The sequence below is a fragment of the Protomyctophum parallelum genome (genome assembly GCF_964188405.1).
Source record: "Protomyctophum parallelum genome assembly, chromosome: 3".
Classification (NCBI taxonomy): Eukaryota; Metazoa; Chordata; class Actinopteri; order Myctophiformes; family Myctophidae; genus Protomyctophum; species Protomyctophum parallelum.
Window position 1 is genome coordinate 13,898,699 of NC_139698.1, and position 24,293 is coordinate 13,922,991.

At 42.5% G+C, this 24,293-nt stretch overlaps 3 protein-coding genes across 3 annotated transcripts; 1 reads left to right on the forward strand and 2 right to left on the reverse strand.

The window, feature by feature from the left end:
• Positions 1-7,828: 7,828 nt before the first annotated feature.
• ggctb (gamma-glutamylcyclotransferase b) lies at positions 7,829-10,624 on the forward strand (the record flags this gene model as incomplete). The annotated part of the gene is made up of 4 exons (XM_083761542.1): positions 7,829-7,939; positions 8,228-8,373; positions 8,478-8,610; positions 10,460-10,624. 4 exons carry the CDS (start codon positions 7,829-7,831, stop codon positions 10,622-10,624), a joined length of 555 nt encoding a protein of 184 aa, XP_083617668.1.
• Positions 10,625-14,614: 3,990 nt separating this feature from the next.
• LOC310856543 (sodium-dependent lysophosphatidylcholine symporter 1-B-like) lies at positions 14,615-16,237 on the reverse strand (the record flags this gene model as incomplete). The annotated part of the gene is made up of 1 exon (XM_083762014.1): positions 14,615-16,237. The coding sequence occupies one exon, from the start codon at positions 16,235-16,237 to the stop codon at positions 14,615-14,617; it is 1,623 nt and encodes a 540-aa protein (XP_083618140.1).
• A 2,881-nt stretch (positions 16,238-19,118) lies between these two features.
• On the reverse strand, positions 19,119-20,768 carry LOC310856544 (sodium-dependent lysophosphatidylcholine symporter 1-B-like; the record flags this gene model as incomplete). Its single annotated transcript, XM_083762015.1, has 1 exon — positions 19,119-20,768. The coding sequence occupies one exon, from the start codon at positions 20,766-20,768 to the stop codon at positions 19,119-19,121; it is 1,650 nt and encodes a 549-aa protein (XP_083618141.1).
• Between the last annotated feature and the right edge of the window lie 3,525 nt (positions 20,769-24,293).

The window sequence follows — 24,293 nt, forward strand, 5'->3', positions numbered from 1 at the left end:
TTTTTCTTGTAGGAGAGACAAAAAACTGCTCAACTATCAGCATCCAAACTGTTCTAAACAGTTACATTAGCCATGCATAGTTATTTCATGACACAGTTATAGGTCTATCAGTTATCATGAGTTATATCATCACAGTATAGCTTCATGTGCATAAACATGAGCATGGCACACACTAACAGTCCACAATGAAAACATGCACAATGGATTGTTAATTATGAGAACAAAGGAGAGAAAGGAGAAACAATCTTGAAGAAAACATGAGGATTAGGAATTATTTAGTCCATTCCACTTTCATGACAGTGTCTCCCAGTTATAGGGGTGCATGGAGGACCCAACGGTGAGCTGCAAAATATGGACGGGTATACTGTACAATTCCTACAGAAGAACGCTGGAACCCTCTCAAGGAAACCCTGGGGGTTCCTGGCTGGACCCCCACTTTAAGAACCACTGGTGCAGTATATCAACTGTGATACTGTATATCAATCTGAATCAGCTTTATTGTATGATAGTTTTAGCATAATTTAATTGACTTTATAGTGAACTAAAGAGCAATTTCAACGTTGCCTGTCTCTGTGACAATGCACTGTCGACAATGCGCTTTCGACGAGGAAGGAAAGGACACACAAAACTAGCAATATTTGCCAATTGCCTGCATGTAAATATTGTAAACGTTAAAGTGAATGACATCAATTGACACACGGTACGTGGCTCTTCTGAAATTAGAGACAAAGTGTTGACAACAACACAATTACTTCATTCTCACTATGTTCTCATAATGAAATTCAACCATCCAAGATCAGGCTCTGTTCACTTGACTCGCAGATGGAGGTAAAAGTTGCGCAATGACACACGTGCAGACACTTGCTGTGTGTCCCACTTATCCGTGGTTGAATTCGACCCAATATCGAGGGTACCGTCTGTCAGGGACTATACAAAGAGGACCAAAGGGTAAAATTGAAACAATTTATTGATACAGCCAATGCCAGATTTGAACATGCAAAGACAGTAAAGATATTCTCATCAGTGAACCTTTTTAATCTCCAGAAAGAACCGCCAGTTTGATATGCATTAGGCCACGGAACCCCATTTGATACAATTTCTTATCTCTGGGACCCCAATCTACTCTTCGCAATCTGCGTATAATTCACAATTTGGATAACTTGGCAACTGTGTAAAGTTAACTTTGAGAGTGTGGACCCTGACGGATCCATGTGTATTTTGTACACTCTCAGAGTTACAGGCCTATAAGGGTCCATTTGGATCGCCGGAGCAGATGTTGAGAACCAGTGCCGTTCAGGGTAAATTAACAGCACGCTGCATAGATTCATTTGGGGGTAAACCTATAGGCCTTTGGCCTGCATGCCCAGTGCAGGCCACAGTCCCAAGACTCCCACATGGAGTCTGATGGAACCTGGCCTCAGGGCCCATGCATGTTTTTTTGGAGAGGCTACTCTGTAAACAGCAGTGACCAGTGATCAGTGATGGAGTCAGGGGAAGAGAGGCTCCCACAGCGGGGGACACGCAATGCAGCTGTACAACTGGGAAGAGTTGTTTTCCCTCGAACCCCACACACAGACTGGACACCCAAACGTTCCCTCGAATCCCACACAGACAGACTGGACACCCAAACATTTGCAACTTTCTGTCACAGATTTGCATTCCCTCCAACTCGTGTCTATTTGGAATTCCATAAGGGTTCTAGTTGAGCATTGAAAAACACAATGTGCATTAAGAGACAAAACAACCTTTCTGAACGTAGATGTATTACACCAGTGTGTGTGCGTGCGACTGTGCGTGCGTGCGTGCGTGAACTAGAACCTTTTAGCCGTAATTTATAATTTGGCTAAAATTGTGAAACATTTTGAATAAATTTGAAAGATTTTAACAATATCTTTTATAGGGAGGGGTCCCTGGCACAACATCATCTTCAGATGGGGGTCCATAGCCAAATTGAAAGCTCCTTGACATGAAAATTGAGAAACAATTCATTAGACTAGGTGTAAAATCGGGAGGGAGGGAGGGAGGTGGGCTGTCGTTTTGTCGACAGATGTGGAATTCAGTGAGACCTCTCCCTCACAGGGTTAGCCTCCTGTCTGTCCCATGTTTATAAACCAGAACTGGTCTCTCTCTGCGCCACAGTGGCCCTTCGGCTGCTCACATCCAAGGGGCAGCTGGAACTGGGCCCAGACCAGAACGATCCGGAAAGCGCTAGTCTGCAGCCCGGTTTGCCATGTATATAGATCATAATAGGTTCTGACGTCCTGCTGCCTGAACTGCTGTCCTGAACAGAGACTGTGCGCCCCCCTGCCTGCCCAGTCAACAAAGAACAATTAACGGCTGTTGTACCCAGAGTCATGTAAAGACACCATTACGTAAAAACCAGCCCCCTGAGACCTGATCCCTGTTGACGTGGCGGGCTTGTCCCTCGCTCTCTCTCACTGATGCTCTCTCTCTCACTTTTACGTAAGTAGATTTCATTAAGCGGTTCTCAAAGGAGTTCAGGGGGTCCTTGGGAGGTGTTCCGGGGTTCCCGACAAAAATGGGTAAGTTTAACCAGTACCACTTATAAGCTCTATTAAAAAGAAATCACACTCATGTGAAGAGAGGGGCACCCAGACTGTGGGGGTCATGTTGATGTTCTCATGTCCATGAAAAATAAATGTATTACAAGTTGTATTTATATCAGTGAGATGACGTTGCTGATTATTTTTTAACCTAAACAAACCATAAATACTTGGCTGGCACGAATTACATCATAATTTACTAATGACTATTCAGATCATTTCTCTCTCCTCACCTAAAGTAGGCCTTAATCTACTTAATCTAATCTAACAAATAAGATCTCTTATGGGGGTCCCTGGCACCAAATCTTTTCAAAGGGGGGGAGGGGGGTACTTGACATTAAAATGTTTGAGAATCACTGCATTATAAGAGACAACAAACAGTGTGAATGGGCGCCCCAGGAAATGTGTGCGAGTGGTCCGAACTAGCCTTCACTTGTTATTCAGTAAACAAGATATACTGGGTTTTTACTGCCCTGACAGCTGGATCCAATGTGTGGGTCTCTGAATGGCTCTGGACCCTGAACAAGCTTTCTTGGTTCTTGGCTTGAGAAACTTGTGAAGCTTGTGGGAAACCGAGGAGGGGTTGTATTGGTTAGGTGAAAACTGCCCAGAAATTATGGCAACCATGAGACCCTTTTGTAGTTTTTGAGGGGCGCTAGCCCCTCCTACAGGTTTAATGTTTGTTTTTAGTTCAATGTTTGTTTGTTTTAAAATGAAGAGAAATGAATGTTTGTTTTGTCCCTACCTAACACAAACATTAAATCCCATTAACAATAAAGAGAATTTAATGTTTGTTGTTACACCGTTTGTTTTACATCATCATTACATCACCTAATCATAGCAACATGAGTTGGACATTAACATATTACCGAATTCCGATGTTATAAAATGATAAGAGCGCCCCTCACTGATACAGTCTAGAATATTCTTGGGTTTTCAGGGGAAAGGGTTAAAGTAACTTAATCTCCACTAGTAAGTCATGTCATTTGAATGTGCTTTTGTGGTTACGTATGAATGCTGTAATATCCTCATACGTACAGTACTGCATACAATAAAGCAAATTTGCAATTAACTACAGTGTAAACCATTAACCCTGTGTGTTAATGAACCTATTAATTCTAACCCTTTCCTTATCTTATTATGAGAGCATTATATCATCCTTCAAACTCTGTTGAAGTGGTGCCTAATGCAGCATAGCGTTGCCATCTACAGGCGATTTTAGGCAAGTACAGTCTACAGGTGTCATGACAAAAAAAAATCAGTGATGTTGACAATTTTTTGTCTCTCACACAGTATATGATTTTTCCTGCATAATTTCCAATTCAAAAGATTACAATAACACTTTTTTTAAAGTACAAAATGTGTTTATTGACTTCTGTTGAATCAAATAAACGTAAGTGATCTAGTTCGATCTAAAATATCTTGGGTAAAGATCTGTATTGTATCAATCAAGCTATTTGAACATTTTAATCAGCCTATAGTGCATTGTTCTTGCCACAAACTATACAAAACATTAAAGTAGGTATAGTAGCTATTTTAATTTAAGAAATAAAACAAAAGAAGAGGATAGTTCCAGTTAAATCTGCCAAAGTCTTTAAAATGGTTATGAAGCATCAACTGACAATGGAAAGGAACTCATGAGTAAGAAAACAAAGGTCCGCCTACAAATTGACTACAGTTCTCAGCCTTAAAAACTACATCTTCCTTTACACATGCAGCCGCTACCCGGCACATGATCAGCGTCACATTGGATTTTTGTCATTCTGTAGGAGTCTGGGGGCAACAAAAGAATCGGCGAAAGTGGACGTTTTTAAGAAGTTTGTTGGATGATCATGACATCAACGTTTCAGTTGGTCGGAATCGTTCTTTTACCCCTTTGTGGTCAGTGATCTGGAGGATGTGACTGGAGGGTGGCAGTCCAGCCCGTTGACCCTGACCTGCCCTGGGACAGATCCATGCAGACAAGCATGGATCATGCATGCATAGCCTGAGCCTGAGGTTACAGACAGGTTCATCTTAAGTGTTAAAAACTCTTAGAGTGTACAAAATGTACACATTTGTACACTCTAAGAGTTAAAAAGGGATGCAAGAAGTACTACTGTATGTGCCAAAGGGGGTAAGATCAGCTATTGCACCTTGGCCGCATAGTATGTGTGATTACTGTGAATCCTGAATACACCTCTGTAACTGTGAAACAACAAAGGGGATGAGAGGCAATGAATGGTTACACAGACAGACAGACAGACAGACAGACAGTACATGGCTACAACAGTCTTCATGTTAAATGTGCAAGGAATAAAACAAATTAGATATATACATCTGATAATATACTAATATATGATAAGATATAAAGTATGCTTCTTTGCAGATACGACTGTATTGACCTTATGCACACCGCTGCCATCTTTCCACAAGGTGCTAATAAAACGTCTGGGTTTCCGAGGCTAGCAACTAGGTGCAACTTCCCATTGACAGCCCATTCATCCAAACAGAACGGTCAAACATAACTCAACATATTGCAGCTGTACGAAAAGCTTGAATTATCCTCTTACTATCTGCCATGTGTTTGTTTGATAAAAGTCCACTGTAGACATGTTATGAGCTACTTCCTGTCAAGAAATTCCTTGCAGATGATTATTTTTCTAAGTGTCAGAGTTTGGAAGCACTCGTTATCAGTAAAGCAAACTACTGCTGCCTCTTGCATTATGTGCACATTCAAAACAGGTGCTACGCATGGGCTGTTGGGTGATATTCAACGAGCACTTCCAAACTCCAGCACTTCACTTGCCTCCTTTCTGTCAATTTCTTGACAGAAAAACATTTCTACGGTGGCTTTTAATGAAACAAACACTTTGCAGATAGAAAGAGGATAATTCAAGAAGCTTTTCGTATACTAGTGCAATGTTGGTGAGTTTGACGTTGTTTAATACAAGTAGAAGTAGATAGGACGAGTATTATCATCTTACTTGAAGATGTGATGACTTCTTACCCCCCCCCCCCCCCCCCCCCCCCTCCCTCTATGTTTTATTTTTCTATGATGCAAGAAAGTCAAGTTACACTTAGTTAGCACCTTAATTGCTGTCAAGATGGCAGCAATGTGCATAAGGTCAATATAGCTACTGATAAAACTTTTAAAATAATTTGTCTAATTGTATCACACTAAATATAACATAATAGGCCATCTGGCATGGGCATCTGTTCAGTAAGGTTTCTCAAATAATGCAAAAATAGAAGCACAGATTGATTGTCAACATAATGGGGCACTGAATTTAACACACCTGTCATTCAGGGCACCAAGCTTCTTGTTTTGTACAGGGTACCAACAACAGTGCCTAAAAAAAATAAAGGAAATAAAAACGGAATTATGGTTAAAGGATGCATTTGAATATATCCCAAGTAATTTCCACTTGTTAATTAGGCCTAATACGGTTGAAAAGTTTGATAGATAAAAACAAAATTGGCTCTTTAGGAAGATATATTTTTATTTTTTACATCCTAAAGAGCCCTTTTGTAATTTGTTGATGGCGTACGTGGTAACCAAGGCAACGGAAAGATGGGTTTTTTTTCTCTCTTCATAATCTCTCCCATGAATGATCTCTCTCCTCACTCATCCGCTCACGTCACGTGTACTTACACATGCTCTGAGCATCAGTCTCAACCGATCGAAGGATGCCTGGAGGCTGGAATCATATAGGACTATAGGCTATGATTCAAAGACAATTGACGTTTACGAGTCTCAATCCCAGACAACATAGTGTCAACTGTCATGAATGTAGAGCTATTTACAATTGTTAAAGGTCTATTTTTGCTTATGCAAAGCAACAGCAATAAATCATAAATAATTTACTCGATTCACGTTTTTAGCCTACTTAAAATTAATTTTAAAGTGTATAATACTTACCGGTGCCAATGTTGACTCTGGTCCCTGAAATACATAAAGAAAACGGTCGCGCTGTTTATTAATTAAAAGTAGCTTAAGTTGTAAACACTCAAAACGTGTTTTCTCCGGTAGCCTATTTGTGATGACAGATATTTTGCTTGCTAGACCATGCGACATTTATCCAAAATTACCGATTTATTGCACTATTATATTAACTGTTGCAATACAAACAGACATATTATACAAAGGCACAAGCATCCGTCTCAAACCACACCACAGGCAGTGAACGGTGATGTTTGGAATTTTTCCACTCGTGGTGGATGGAAGAAAGAAGCAGGGCACGTTATGGTTGGCTGTGAGCGGCTCCTTGCGATTGGCCACTAACGGAATATAAAGTGGGCGCGGTTTGCAAGGAGCCAAGGACCAAAACACTAGATGCCAAAACAAGCCTTTTTTAGCCTATATTCTGTCTTGTTCTTCTTGGCTAAAACACTCCGACCACACCAAGTAGCCAGGCTAATCTTATGGCATTGTCTTCATGTTCCCTGATGACATCTAGCGAAACGTATAGTATAATTTCATAAAATAGATATCGCAGCTAGGCTTTAAATTATCCACACGTGTTTGTGTGGAGAATAGAATATATCAATTTACAGCGACACACACACACACACACACACACACACACACACACACACACACACACACACACACACACACACACACACACACACACACACCTTGTTTGTGTGTTGTAAAATTCCTGTTTTCATATTATGACATTGAATTTTGTTTTTTTTCATGTCATGTTAATGAATTGAATACATAGGAGCTACATAAGTATTCAGTCAATCAACATTACAAGTCGTCAATATTAATATTTATTATCATTACTTTGTTCCCTATCCGATCCCACTATCAGTGGTGTTTTCTGACTGTCCACTAGAGGGGGGTGTGCTGCAAATGTGTCACAAAGTGACCCCCAGTAGCCCAGCTGAATGACATTCTGGTCTTGGCTGAACCCATACATACAGCGAGCTGCATTGTGCGGGCGGCCTAGGGGGCACGGCTCAGTCACTACACAGTGCATTAGCATGAGAATGGCACGTCAGTGTAGTATAAAAGAGAAGGCCACGCAATTTACAATACATCCCACCACTCTAAACAAGACGTAGGCCTATGATCTGTCCTCTGCTCCCGTTCCTCCTCCTCCTCCTGCTGAACGTGGTTTGTCCGCTCCATAATCGACCCTCTTCCTTTTTCCTCCTTTTTCTCCTCCTCTCTCCTTTCTCCTCAGCATCTCTCTACCTCCTCCCTCCTCCTCGCCCTGCCTTCCCTCGTCACGGTGCTCGCCTTACTCCTGGCACGACTGGCTGACAGCATCATGGAAGAACCCCACACCTTCCTGTACTTTGCCTACGGCAGTAACCTGCTCAAAGAGAGACTCCAGCTCAAGAACCCCTCAGCCGCCGTCCACTGCGTGGCCAGGCTCTTGGTATGATCGCGCTAAGCGTGGCCGCCCACACACACACACACACACACACACACACACACGCACGCGTGCACGTGTACATGTCAATGTACATGTATGCATACTGCAAGTTGTGCAGTTGTGAGCTTGTAGAACTGCTGTTTTCAGTGTGCAACACTGGCACACAAACCGAGAAAATCCAACAGGATGGGAAACATATGGGGTGGCCATCATCATCTTCTCTGTGTGTCTCTTTCTCTATCTGTCTCTTCTTATCTCTGTCTTTCTCTTAATACCTTCTCTTCTTTCCAGGATTACAAGCTGGTGTTTGGGAACCACAAGGGCCTTGCCAGCGACCGGTGGCATGGGGGTGTGGCGACCATAGAGACCAGCCCCGGGGATGAGGTGTGGGGGGTGGTTTGGAGGATGAACATGTCCGACCTGGAGTCCCTAGACAGGTACAGCTGAACCCTGCAGCTTCCACGCATGGCTTGGGCAAACGGCCAAGCAGGGAATGACAACCCTTTCATGTGTCTGTGTGTGTTGACACGTGTGTGTGCAGTCAGGAGAACGTGAGACTCGGAGCCTACAGCCCCGTGGCGATGTCTGTGAAAACGCGAGGACCTGAGCTCAGCTGTCGCACCTACATAATGAACAGCTGTGTGTACGCCCCGCCCTCCCCACAGTACATGAAGGTAACGCCACCGCCTCCTGTTTCGCCTCTTTGAGCACAGTGCCATGTTCTCCAGCCTGATTTCACGTGTCATTGTCATCCTATAGTGTTTAATTTCCCTGAAACCTCACTCCCACTGTGTCATGATTTGTTGCAAACTCTTTCAGACAATGTGTTTTGGCAAGAAATTATGAATGTCTGAATTAGATTTAAGAGGATGAAAATGGATGGAAAGCCACATCACAGTCCACCAGTGACAGATGACAACATACATAGATGACATAATCATTTGGAATGAATCTCTGTCACCCCCTCCTTGTCATGGCAAACAGAACAATTGCTGTGGTGTTTGTTTCTGGTGCTTGCCGGCCGCCGCACTGAGATTGTTTTTGTATGGCGTAGATAATGGGGCTCAAGGGCACTAGGTCATGGGCCTTTTGAGCCTGTTTACTCATGCCCTTTACTCACCTTACTCCCCGAAGCTTCTGGATTGGTGGGTTCCAGCTAATATCTGGTTTCCACAGAGTCATTGCTTAAATACAACGATGCATTAGTCAGTGATTCACAAACATTTCCCCCCCTAAACTGATAGCTGCAGAACGCCATTTGAAAGGATTTTGTAAGCAAAGGAAAATAGCCCAATCTACAAGCTAATTTTGCTGGAGACTTCCTGGAATCCCCTCAAGGACCCCTGGGCGTCTCCGGACCCCACTTTGAGAACCACTGAGTTGTGTGATCAGCCTGTCTCATCCTAGTGTTCACAGTTGAGTTCTGTGTGTGAACGAACGCTCGTTGCCAGGTTGTTCTTTTGCACGTCTGACTGCACCAGATAACACGCGGGCTTGAGAGAAAAAACAACAACAAAAAACAGAGGGCAAATGGGAGAGAGAGCGTGGCTTTGTGGCCAAAGCTTTGTGGTGTGTTGCACGACTGAGAGAGAGAGTCACTCATGTTTTTTTCACATGTGTGTGTGTGTGTGTGTGTGTGTGTGTGTGTGTGTGTGTGAGGGTGTGTGTGTGTGTGTGTGTGCACGTGCGCATGGTGTGATTTTGTGTTAGGCCTAGATATAGAACACAAAGCCACATTTTAAGATTCAATTTGACATGGGAAGGGAATGCTGCATGGATCTGAAACCTGGCAGGTTCTCTATAGGAAATAAAATAGTTACAAGTCCAGTACAAAAAGCAATATTAACTAGAACTGCACTCTGTCGAGTGCCTACTTGCTTGCAAAGTACTATATGTCGATCAGTGTCGGGTGGATTAAAGGAAATGCCTCTATGTATATGTAATTTGTAAGTTGATTAGCGGTATACTGTGGTTACTTAGCGTATGCCCCGTTTGATGCGTATGTATCGTAGCAGCATATGACGTCAGGGTATAACTGGTACAACTAGCTCTCAATGGGAGGATTAAAGGTAATGTATACAGGTATGAAATCTGACACTGATCGTAGAAGTAGCGGTTAATAGCCAATAGACAACGACGTTCGAAGTGTTTTGTAGGTAGAGCATTTATATGACAGGATCACAAAGAAAATCTAAGCAAAACTTAGCCAATCAGGATGGAATATGACAGATATACTGTATGAATGGCAACTGTCACTATACATCTATTGCCAATGAATGAATATTAAAGAATATACAATCTATTAGAATCCGTAACTGCAACAAAACAAAAAAAAGTTAATTGCTGACATTCAAATACTAAAGGGAATGAGGTAGAGGTAGAGAGTAGACATGCAGTTTGTTTTGAATGTTTTTGATCGTTTGCACTAATGTTGTGAATAATGAGTAGAGCGAACATCCTCCATTACGAGGTGATTGTAATGGGGGCTGATTGATTGAACATTTGAACATCCTCCATTACCAGGTGATTGTAATGGGGGCTGCGCAGAACGGCTTGCCAGAGGATTACCAGGACAAGCTGAGAGCCATCCAGACCAATGAGTACAACGGTTCCTTGCCTGTGATGACGGAACTGGACCGGGCAATGAAGAAAGCCAAGGAGAAAGCCTACCGCCGTTCTGATGCCTGACAGTGAAACCAAACAACTCCGTGTTTGAAGATGGCATATTAGTCACCATAGCAGTGCGTTCTTGGGCCTATAGGGCTGGTCTGGTCCCAGTGCCATTTCTTTTACACTTTAGAAGCATTGTTGAAAATGTTCTGCAAAGCTCCAAAGCAGCATTCTATTTTTGTGCGATTGCATAAAATCCTCATTACACTATTGGCCTATTATCATTTTGTAAACAAAAAAAGAGCAAATCATGTCTGGAACCACATGGGAATGGTGTAGCTTGGGTGTATATCTGGGACCTTGAGTGGCCAGCCTGTGACATCACTCATTTATGATTTATGTCAGTCAACATATTTATCAATCAAAACCAGTCAAAATCTGGTTTCAGGCTCAGCCCCATCCGAGTATTTCAAAACGTACAAAACTATATTGGCCATATATATGCACACCGCGGCATCTTGCCAGCAAGGTGGTAACTAGTTGCAATTTCCCATTGACAGCCCATACATCCAAACATCTGATTGTATTAAATGACGTCAAACTCACCAACATTGCAGCTGTAAGAAAACCTTGAATTATCCTAGGCCTATCTGCAAAGTGTTTGTTTCATAAAAATCTATCGTAGGCATGGTATGAGCTAATTCCTTGCACATTCCTTTATGTGTTGGAGTTTGGAAGCGCTCATTTTCAGTAAACCAACCTCCTGCATTATGTGCAAATTAAAAACAGGTGGGCCGTCGAGTGATATCCAACGAGCACTTCCAAACTCACACCAAAATCACCTGCAAGGAAGTAGCTCATAACATATCTACGGTGGATGTTTATGAAACAAAGTTTGCAGATAGAAAGAGGATAATTCAAGCTTTTCATACAGCTGCAATGTTGGTGAGTTTGACATTGTTTAATACAATCAGATAGGACTTTTCTGTTTGGATGTATGGGCTGTCAATGGGAAATTACAGCTATAGTTACCACCTTGCTGGCAAGATGGCCACGGTGTGCATATGGTCAATAGTGGGGGTGCCAGGCGGAGGGATTGCAGAGGTACTGTATAGGCTACTGTAACTGGCTTTGTTCACGAGAAATTTGGCGCTGATCAGTCCAGTGTTTGAGATTCACTGCAGACTCCCAGACAGACAAGACTGAGCCTCTAACAGACAGCTGGACTGCAGCAGAGCTGTGCTGCAATTGGGTGCATGTGTTTGTTCCAATGTACTAAGAGTCTGACAGGCATTAGTCTGACACCCTAACCTAGCCCTAACCTCACAGGGAAGCCACGGGTGAGTTTTAACCGGCAACGCATGTCGGGAGCCATGGGTGAGTTTTAACCGGCAATGCATGTGTCGTGAGTCACGCGCATGTGTCGTGAGTCACAGGTGAGTCATAACCAGCCTGGCTGGTTAAGACTCCCCTGTGGCTCCCGACATGCTGAGGCCCATCAGGGCTCGAGCCCCAGCAGCAGTGCCTCCGGGTCGCTCAATTAGTCTTATAGTTCCACTAGTCGATGTTGGCGCTTGTTCAGCGGGAAGGGGAACTGTGGAAGATTGTGAACCTCTGCATGAGTTACGCTCTCTGGAGTGAAACTTCTTACTGTGAAAAGTACTTCTTACGATGAAAAGAAGCAGCTGGTGACTCCCTATTCCAGGTCAACAACATGGAGGGCAAATTGGCAGTACGGTCCAGAGGAGGAGAACTGCTATGATCACTACGGACACAAGGCCTAATTAATACATTTAAAATAAAAATGAATTATGAGTCATGTCAGTCTCCATAGTTATGTGTATGTACCGTACCGACATCACCTATGCATAATAAATATAGCCTTTATACAGTACATACCGGTGTGGTGTAAACAATTAAATAATAATAATTATGCCAAGATCTGAGCCTAACTATCTAAGATTCTGAATCCCAATCCCAAACCAGTGAAAAAGGCTTCATAGCTCTGAAGCATCTGTCTCAGCCCCAAATCAGCAAGGAATAATGTATCTTTAGTTGCAGCATGAGGCTGTAGATTTCTTAGGTAACGTTTTTTTCACTTTAAATGTAATATCCCTTTAGTTGGCTCTCAACCTTTTTAATTTCAATGACCCCCATACCAGTTTGATATGCATTAGGCCACATAATTCCCATTTGAACCCAATCTACAGTGTAAAATCCTCATTTAACTCTCGAGTGTATACATATGAGTCAGATCAGGTCAGATTTACACAGCTGTAAGTGCCCATTTGGACCTGGTTGTTCCCAGCCAGACCTGAAGATGAGAAACAGTGTAATGTCTGTAATCTGTATGGCTTCACTCATTAGCTAAAAATCACCAGTATAGCCCTAACTACATTATATTTTTAGACACTGATTTATTGGTAATAAAGATTATTAAAAATCGAAATAGTGTATCAAACAAAGCAGTTCAAGATCTGTAATAATATTGTACTCTGAGCTTTTCTAGAACTACTTAGTTTCAGATCAGATTCCAAATGAGATCCTGGCTGTAAGAGAGGGAACTGCCCATAAACTGCCCATAGACCCGAAGTCCCGTTAGTCCGAACATGCACTGCTCCCGTGCTGACACGGCACCGTAAGAGATGTATAAGCTACCCTGCTATCAAATGTTTTGTGACCACTTTGACCTGACCTAGGAGTAGCCTACATACATGATACTTTGTTTCTCCATTGAGATCAAACACATGGATTCAATTAAAGACATGAAGCAGGATGCTTTTAGAAGATACTCCACAATTTCCCCAATGGTTGCCACCATGTTTCCTCTCAGTCACTATCATTTTGGAGTGCACAGTGCCATGACGTCGTTTTCACCGAATCAACGGTGTTGTGTGCTGAAAATAGCTGATAGACTTTACAATGCCTCGCATTGTGACTATTTCCCTCATACCAAGTTTAACAATGATCTCCAAGCTCCTATCCAGATATAAGATGGATACTTCACTCTGAAGTATCAATTAATAAAAATGAAATGTCTTCCACTTCACGCGCCACCCTTATCCCTAAACTTATTTGCCATTTTTTACTATTTTGAAAATCATCATTTCTACATCTACACGTTGTGAGCATGTAGATCAGCTATTTGAACTATTTAAAAAGGTTATTTAAAATAGTAAAAAATGGCAAATAAGTTTAGGGATAAGGGTTTAAGGGGAGCCCATTGTCTAACTCCCTTGTATTTTTGAGGGGAGCTATAGCCCCACCAATGTTTGGCTTTCACTTGTGACATCATGCGGCAGCCAAGTCTCTATATACTTTTAATGTTTGCTTTAAGCAGAAGCACCAAAGGAGGCATTCAATGTGTTGTTAAAATGTTTCAGAAATATTCCAAACTTTTTCAAAAATGTTCATGATTCTTTTTAAATAGCATCTGCAGTCACACAATTAAAGCGTATATAGGCTTAAAGTGGATAAACTGAATTTGATACTATTAGGGCCGGGACTTTAAGGCGTTAAACGAGATTAATTAACTACAGAAAGATTAATCGCGATTAACTACAGATAAATTAATCGCACCTTTTTGTTTCCCCCACAATAAAGTAGTTTTTATTTGTTTTCTCATGCCCAGCCATGTAAAGCACATTTGAGTATTCATATACACACTGAAGACAGGAGTTGTGTGCACTGGAAATAATAAAAACTCCCCCCATTCTGTGTTGCCTATAGAACTGAAGGTCTGAAAGAAACAGTAACATTATGAAGTACATTTTTGTGATGACACTGAGATGTACTTCATAATGTTACTGATTTTTTTTCAGACCTCCAGTTCTAGGCAACACAGAATGGGGGGGACCTTCTTATTATATCCACACAACAACTCTAAGGTATATTAATGACAGTAAAATGTTGAAAATGAGTGGAATCCCGTAGTTACTATTCACTGGGATACCAAAAACATTTGAAAAAAAGGTTTCTCACTGTTCTCGGGTTAAATATTGATATGCGATTAGATACTATATTAACTAATTTACCTGGGGGTCCTTGGAACCCCATTGTTCTATCTCTCTAGACCATGTTGGAGAGCTCTGCCTTTGCAGAATCCTCTTGAATCACTTGAGTCCATTTCGTAGTTGGTTTGCTGCCCCGCAGTTCCTGGAGCCGTTTGCGGTTAATTTGCCTCCTTTCCTCGTTGACTGGATAGTAGTAGAATATAACCAAGCCAACCACAATGAAGGCGATGGGCACAGCAGAGATCAGCAGTTGCAGTGTTAAATGAACCTCATCTGGTTGTGTGCAGCCTCGAGTAATGTAGCCTGCAAAATATAAGCTCAGTGTGGAAATGCCCACGGAAAGTCCAGAGCAAAACTTCCAGAGGAAGACGTACAGTGAGTAGAAGATGGCCTCGTGTCCGATGGAGTCAGGGTTGTGCACCTCAAAATCATCGATCACGTCGGGAAGCATCGACCACGGCAACAGTATGGCTGCGCCTATGCTCACTCCAGCACAAGAGGAGATGATGTAGGTGAGGGTCAGGTTGCTCTTCACGCACACTAACAGAATCATGAAGGGCACAGCACAAGAGTTTCCAGCATAAAAAGCAGTCTTCTTCCCGAACCTAGTCAGGAACCAATGCCAGAAGGGGACGCTCAAGACGGCGGAGATCATGGTGACCAGTAGAATGTTCTGGAAGTCATTTCTGAAGCCCAGTGTGTAGGAGCAGAACACTGCAAAGTTTCCCTCCAGGAGATAGAAAGCCACTGCTGTTAAGAGGACGCCCATGTTTAGTATGAAAAAGGGTCCATACCCCATAACCCTCCTTATTACTTGGAAGAAAGACATGGCCTCGGACCGGTCACGACACGACTCACTTCTCTCTTTCACTCCAAAGAAGAGAACTATGGCACCGAAAATGTAGATGGCGCTCATGGTACATGAGGCCATCATGTAGGCAATCTTTGTGTCCTCAACGGAGACGGCAGAACCAGTAGCATTGGCGGCAAGTATAGAGGTAGAATTGTTGAGTTGCTCTATGGCATTACTGGATACAGGGATGCACGGTGCACTGGCCATACCTACTATCTGTCCCTGGACAGCCGTACCGATCAACATGGCCAGAACCTCCACAGTCATCCTGTAAGAGCTGCACGAGTCTCTCTCCTTCTGCTCTGAGCTGACGAACATGGTCAGGGTAGAGTAAGGCACATGAAAGCAAGTCTGTAGTGTCTCAAAGAGGCAGTAGAACACCACGTACCAGATGACTTTGCCGTGATCCGCAAAAGGGGGAACGTACCATAAGAGGAAATATGCCAGCACAGCGAACGGCGTAGACAGCACAATCCAGGACAGCATGTGCCCGAACCGCGTCCTTGGGCTGCGGGACACGAGAAAGCCCACGGTGGGATCTGTTATTGCGTCCCACGCTCGGCCTACAAACACGACTATGGAAGCGTGGAGGGGGTTCAGCTCAGCCACGTCCAGTAGAAAGATCTGCAGGAAGAAACCCAGGGCAGTGTCTGTGATCTTGAAGGGCACTGAACCAATGGCAAAGCACAGTTTATTGCATATTGACAAACTGTTCCTTGGCTCATGCTTCCCATCAACCTCAGTGCCATCACCTGAGCTGATACTGCCATCTGAGCTGACCACCTGTTTATACTCATTTTGGACACCTCGATCTTCCTTGGACATAATAACTTATTTATGCCAGAGCTGCTGTTGGATGGATGTAGACAGTTATTCTGTAGTCTAGCCAGTCAGTCCTTCTCTGTCCTCTGTTCTGTCCCTGTGTGAGTGTCTCTGCTTTTTTCTCAAGTTGCAGCCTGACATCTGAAGGATTTTCACCCAACCCTAACACCTTATAGGGTGGATTGAGCATTGGTCTGACGTCACATGCAATGCAAACTGTTGCCTAGTGTTTCCCAAACGCTCCCTTCTTTGTTGACTCAAGGGTTAATCACTGTAATCCCTAAACCGCAAAAATACATAATGCTATCGTTAGAGACTTCACTCCTTAATTATGACTAATCAATCATTGAATTATTATATATATTCAGTATTCATGTTATTTGTGTATTACTTTAATATTGTATGGCTGGATTCTGAACTATCGCAATTGTAACTATTACAACATTATTATGATTATGTCTGAATGGGGTGCCCTAGCATGGAACGTAAACAAGGAAGATAAGGAGCCATCTGCATTAGTGTTCACTGGGAAAGGAGAACCACTTATCCAAACTACTGCACCAGGGTCGTCTGACTACATTTGTATCCTTTGGGTTAACCTTTCAACCTCCTGGAACAATGTAGGTTTCCCGTAGTCTCCCGTTGCCTTCTGAGGAAACTGGACGTTGTCCATTTTGGAATGTCTATTCTCATTTAAATCCATTACTCTCTTTTCATTATATTGTCATCTGTGATATCAATTATTCATTCTCTCACTGAGAAAACCTTTCCACAACAGTTAGATTATTGATTCAGTCACTTTCAATTTTCTCATGGTAGCCTAACTCTGTAAACTCGTTTTACTTTGGTGTCCCCATTTTGGGCATGGCTAAAATTGTCCAAAAAGTGGCCTAGCCGTATCATTGTATCATTGTACAACGGTGTTGTGTGCTGAAAATAGCTGATAGACAACTATGTGGCTATTTCCCTCATACCGTACCAAGTTTAACAATGATCTCCAAGCTCCTATATCCAGATATAAGATGGACACTTCACTCTGAAGTATCAATTAATAAAAATGAAATGTCTTCCATTTCACAACCCTTATCCCTAAACTTATTTGCCATTTTTTACTATTTTTAAAATCATTTTAAAATAGTTCAACTATCCGATCTACATCTACATGTTGTGAGCATGTAGATCAGCTATTTGAACTATTTTAAAAGGTTATTTAAAATAGTAAAAAATGGCAAATAAGTTTAGGGATAAGGGTATAAGGGGAGCCCATTGTCTAACTCCCTTGTATTTTTGAGGGGAGCAGAAAAGTCCCACCAATGTTTGGCTTTCACTCGTGACATCATGCGGCAGCCAAGTCTCTATATACTTTTAATGTTTGCTTTAAGCAGGAGCACCAAAGGAGGCATTCAATGTGTTGTTAAAATATTTCAGAAATATTCCAAACTTTTTCAAAAATGTGATGATGATGTTTATATAGGCTTTAAGTGGATAAACTGATTTTATACTATATTAACTAATTTACCTGGGGGTCCTTGCAACCCCATTGTTCTATCGCTCTAGTCTAGACCATGTTGGAGAGCTCTGCCTTTGCAGAATCCTCTTGAATCACATGAGTCCATTTCGTAGTTCAATGTTCAAGGTTCAAGGTTATTTATTAGTGTCTAATAGAAATAAAGTAAAGATACCTATTAATGGAAATAAAATCCGGTGAGAAGATACCAATTAATAGATACAAATAAATTATATCTATTTTGTGATGATAATTAGAAAGGACTGTAAATAAATACCTTCAAATGACCCAGCAGTGAGACCAAATACCGTGCTGTATTTACTGTACCTTAAAAATGAGTGAGTAGCCCTTTAAATTTTAAATGACAGTCACTGTACCAAAAAATAGAAAGATACCGTAAAAGATTATTTGGAGGCAGATGAAATAAAGTTCTGAGTAAAGTTTAAGGTTTAACAATTATTTTAGTAGGTATAAAGTCAATTTACAGAGAGAATGTACTACATGGTTCAGAATATGATAGTATAATACATCAATATAATAATCAATTGGTCCAAGATGGATTCCAAATGAACCACTGAACCGAACCCCCTCTTCACAGTATTGTTCCAGGCTAAATACTGCAGATCACGTCAGATTTGTTGATATAAAGTTCATTGGCTGGAGATGATTCATGTCCGCAATGTCAGATGACAAGACCAGGGTTGGCGGTCTCTCATTAGTGAAACGCATTGATGATGAGGATGGCGTAGCGACGTAGAGTTCATCTTACTTGGTTCAGTCATTGATGGCCATAGACCGGGAAAGCACAGAGGCTGGCGTTGCTATGGCTACCTGTTGATAACTTCTTTCCCTGGACTAAGTTACTAGGCCAAGGTCAAACTAGACTGATAACACGACAGCTGCATGTTGAATAAAAAAACAGCGCCTACAGTATCCTAACTTAATGAGTCTGACTGAGAAGATACAGTATGGAGACTGAACAAAATATTAAATGGGACAGATGAAAACATATTTTGATAATATGAAGAGTAAGGTGACAGTTAGGTGACAATATGAATGACCTATATGGCATGGGCCAAAGTTCAGGAGGATATGGGAGATTGACCACTGGGCATTAGTTTGTAAACAGAATCAAGACATACATTATCTAACAGTGTCCCCGAAGGGCAAAATGTTTTACAGCAGGTCATAAGGCTTGAAACACAGATACATACATCAATCAAACCAAACATATTGCTGCTGGTCGCAAGCGTGCGCTGCGCACGGCCTACTTGCATCTTCAGAAAATAATAAGGGGGGGAGGCAGAGTTCGGGTGGGGGGTATTGACAGAGAGGAAGGGGGGGGGGGGGGAGGGGGCACGGAGACATCACATCACATTACAATTTAGTTTCGTGCAGAATGTACTTGGGTGGGGGGCAGGGCGGGTTGTAGGTCTGGGCATCAATAAAAAAAACACTAGGCACAGCCGGAACAGCAGAATCTCGCGTAGGGGGGGGTGGGTTGGGGTGAGGTGTGGGTTGGATGTCCCGCAGTTCCTGGAGCCGTTTGCGGTTAATTTGCCTCCTTTCCTCGTTGACTGGATAGTAGTAGAATATAACCAAGCCAACCACAATGAAGGCGATGGGCACAGCAGAGATCAGCAGTTGCAGTGTTAAATGAACCTCATCTGGTTGTGTGCAGCCTCGAGTAATGTAGCCTGCAAAATATAAGCTCAGTGTGGAAATGCCCACGGAAAGTCCAGAGCAAAACTTCCAGAGGAAGACGTACAGTGAGTAGAAGATGGCCTCGTGTCCGATGGAGTCAGGGTAGTGCACCTCAAAATCATCGATCACGTCGGGAAGCATCGACCACGGCAACAATATGGCTGCGCCTATGCTCACTCCAGCACCAGAGGAGATGATGTAGGTGAGGGTCAGGTTGCTCTTCACGCACACTAACAGAATCATGAAGGGCACAGCACAAGAGTTTCCAGCATAAAAAGCAGTCTTCTTCCCGAACCTAGTCAGGAACCAATGCCAGAAGGGGACGCTCAAGACCGCGGAGATCATGGTGACCAGTAGAATGTTCTGGAAGTCATTTCTGAAGCCCAGTGTGTAGGAGCAGAACACTGCAAAGTTTCCCTCCAGGAGATAGAACGCCACTGCTGTTAAGAGGACACCCATGTTTAGTAGGACAAAGGGTCCATACCCCATAACCCTCCTTATTACTTGGAAGAAAGACATGGCCTCGGACCGGCCACGACACGACTCACTTCTCTCTTTCACTCCAAAGAAGAGAACTATGGCACCGAAGATGTAGATGGCGCTCATGGTACCTGAGGCCATCATGTAGGCAGTCTTTGTGTCCTCACCAGTAGCATTGGCGGCAAGTATAGAGGTAGAATTCTCGAGTTGCTCTATGGCATCACTGGATACATTGATGCATGGTGCACTGGCCATACCCACTATCTGTCCCTGGACAGCCGTACCGATCAACATGGCCAGAACCTCCACAGTCATCCTGTAAGAGCTGCATGAGTCTCTCTCCTTCTGCTCTGAGCTGACGAACATGGTCAGGGTAGAGTAAGGCACATGAAAGCAAGTCTTTAGTGTCTCAAAGAGGCAGTAGAACACCACGTACCAGATGACTTTGCCGTGATCCGCAAAAGGGGGAACGTACCATAAGAGGAAATATGCCAGCACAGCGAACGGCGTAGACAGCACAATCCAGGACAGCATTTGCCCGAACCGCGTCCTTGGGCTGCGGGACACGAGAAAGCCCACGGTGGGATCTGTTATTGCGTGCCACGCTCGGCCTACAAACATGACTATGGAAGCGTGGAGGGGGTTCAGCTCAGCCACGTCCAGTAGAAAGATCGGCAGGAAGAAACCCAGAGCAGTGTCTGTGATCCTGAAGGGCACTGATCCAATGGCAAAGCACAGTTTATTGCATATTGACAAACTGTTCCTTGGCTCATGCTTCCCATCAACCTCAGTGCCATCACCTGAGCTGAACTCATTTTGGACACCTCGATTTTCCTTGGCCATATTTATGCCAGAGCTGCTGTTGGATGGATGTAGACAGTTATTCTGTAGTATAGCCAGTCAGTCCTTCTCTGTCCTCTGTTCTGTCCCTGTGTGTGTGTCTCTGCTTTTCTCTCAAGTTGCAGCCTGACATCTGAAGGAATTTTACCCAACCCTTCTAAACACCTTTTAGGGTGGATTGAGCATTGGTCTGACGTCACATACAATGTGCAACAAATGTTGCCTAGTGTTTCCCAAACGCTCCCTTCTTTGTTGACTCAAGGGTTAATCACTGGAATCCCTAAACCGCAAAAAGACATATGCTGTCCATTTTGGAATGTCTATTCTCATTTAAATCCATTACTCTCTTTTCATTATATTATTGTCATCTGTGATATCAATTATTCATTCTCTCACTGAGAAAACCTTTCCACAACAGTTAGATTATTGGATTTTTTTCAAGAGATTAAAAATAAACACTTAATGAATGACATAATTGAAATACAGTCTATATGGTTTCAAGACTTGCAACATATAACAAACAACTAATTTAATCCGCCACATTGTTATAAAGACCCCTCCGCTCTGTGTATTTTTGTAACTTTGGGTACCAGGTAACCACCGCATTTATGCATGAGTGCATAAATGCATTGTGATTGTGCATTGTGATGTTTCTTCTTTATAGTCTTTGGGAGTCCAACGGTGACAGAGATTAGCTGTTCAAAGACACGTGGACAGACGAACACAAGTCAAGACATAGGGCCATACTGGCTTTCAGCCATCTAGTCTGACAGAGACAAACAATTATATTCACGGTGACCTGAAAATGAAAAATTTGAGAATAACCCGCAGATCTCAGGCAGATACAGGTCTCCACCAGGGCAGGCCAGGTTGTGGCCTCCTGGTGGCGCTATAATAGGCCAATGTGAAAAGGGTGCCATTTCTTCTTACACCTTGGATGGCAATTGGATGATTTGAGTGTTGGCCAATTAGGATGGAATCTGAAATATCGGACAGATCCGTCTTGAACACATGACTATAGAGATAGTGTGTAACGATTTGCGGGGTTTTTGGACAGAATCTGGAGGAGTAATATAAGAAAATTGCTTTTCAAAAGTCGGTCTCCTGGTGGCGCTATAACAGGCCGTTCTGGAAGATTTTGGGCAGAGGTTCATCGTTAGCATCCAGGGAGTGTGTGTGCAAACTTTGGCATCTACCGGGTTAACGGTGCCGGTGATTAGCTGTACACAGACGGACGGACAGACACAAGCACACACGGATGGACGGAGTGCAAAACATACTCTCTCCCCATGCTTTCGGCGTGGTGGAGACAATAATGCACTGATTTATTACCATTAAGCTTGATGACTATAGTAATGCTCTCCTGTCTGGTCCCCCTGCCCCCCCCCCCCGCCCCCCAGACATAGAGCACAAATTAAAAACGTACACCTATTTTATCCCTGCATTGTTTACCTGTTAGTTTTAGAATAGATTTTAAGATGCTCCGGCCTACTTGTCCGCAATGATTTGTTATGTTCCCAGCAGGACCCTCTGGCTTCTAAATGTTCCAGAGGCTTGCACAAAAAGGCATGGGGAAGCGGCATTTAGCCTTTTGGTCCTGGCCTTTGGAACAGCCTGCCGGAGGCTCTCCAGGTCACTGAATCAGTTGACATTTTACATACAGTCCACAAAGTCATCTAATCTAACAGCATATGCATATGACACTATAGCAGCCGTAAAACATGATATTACAGCTTTGATGTTGTAATTCATGTTCCATGGCTGCTAATGGAACAATAGCCATATAGTGATACAACTACCGATAATACATAGAGAGAATGTTGAAAATGTTGATTTTTTTTTACCTTTATTTAACCAGTAAAAACCACACTGAGACTAAAGTCTCTTTTACAATCTGATGTTATACTGGGTTGACTCCTCCCCTCCTATAGAAGACAACAAACCACTCTGCCACAATGAATGAATGCAGTTACGTTTTATTCAGGGTTCATTACATTTCTTTATAAATACATTTCTTTAAATAGCCAGAAAGTAAGACTATTTGCAAATACTCTGGACCAGGATCTTTCTTTGTGTGTTTTGCACTTCCATGACCACAAAGCGACATCTCACCCTCTGAAATAAGAGTTACAATCCATTTCAAGCATTTTATAATGATACAACTCATTGGGCTACTATGAGTAATGTCAGGGCCATGTTGTTTGCTTTACCTTTCCTTTGACTGGCACACAGTGTTGATGTGACCTTGAATTCTTGCAATTGGTTAGTTCAAGCACTGCATCTATTATGAATTCCCTCCCAAACACGATCTATTTGAAAAGGGATCAAAGTACTGAAATGATCACAAACAATAATCCTTCAAATGCATAATCAATTTCACACTGACTGGTGTCCCTATTTTGGGCAAATGTCCCGATTAAAATAAAAGAATGTCAGAAATAAATAATATATAATCTCTGTTTGTTACTTTGTTAGTATATTGGGCTAAGGGCCTATAATCACTCTTAAACCATATATTTTGTTGAACATTTTGATTAATTGAAAATGGTGGGCCCTATTGTAAACAAGTGTAATGCTTTATGGTGTCGTCCACTTACAGTTAACAGTTGTTGTATTGAGTTGTACTTGAAATGTACTGTAATTCTGCAAACTGTTAATAAATCAATCAATCAATCAAACATAGCATGGTGTGATCTGAGTGTAGATCAGCTATTTTCGCCAAATGTTCGCCACAGAATAGGGACGCTGACTTTCGTGTGGTTATGTGATTAAAGAAAAAAAGGGAAGGGGAAATCATTCTCATAGCTCTCTCATTTCAATAAGTGAATTCTCACGTGCTTACCTGAATAACTTTGTATCCAAAGGAGACTGAGTTGTAGATGAAAGGCTCTCTGGAATGTCTGTTGTTGTAGGAGTCCAAAGCAAAGCGCAACGCCTGTTCAGCTTCTCTGTCATTTTGCCCTCTGGCACCCTCAGAAGAAGCCAGACACAATGTCAAAATGACCATGTATGCCAGCAACACCATCTTAATTATCAATTTCAGTTCCAATTTGAGTTTCTGATCCTTGCTCTCCGCAACTCAAAGATGGAGTGAGAAAGTCGCTTAAAGCAGGAGGAGGTCCCAATTGCGCTTGCATTAAACATGTAAACACGATAACATTCTCACATATAGTAGGCTATATCAAGCACAAATTGAGGTGTGGCATTGTGCCATTGAGATTTTTAAACTGTGATAGTCATTATTATCTGTCTTTGTCTAATCGGCTTACAGTTACAGAAGCCTATCTCAGTTTCAGATTTACTTAAGATATCTATGGCCTTTACTGCACTATTTACTCTTTGTTTCTATAAAGTTCACCCTCACACAATCAGATTCATTCAACAACGCTCAACTGTAATGCCAGGAATTATTCTGCCTTGACAAAACAAAACAAACAAAAAGGAAGGATCGAGGAAGATTGACCTTTTCTTGACTTGGCAGAAGTGGATAAACATGCATTGACAGTTCTCCAAAGGGAGGTGGTGATA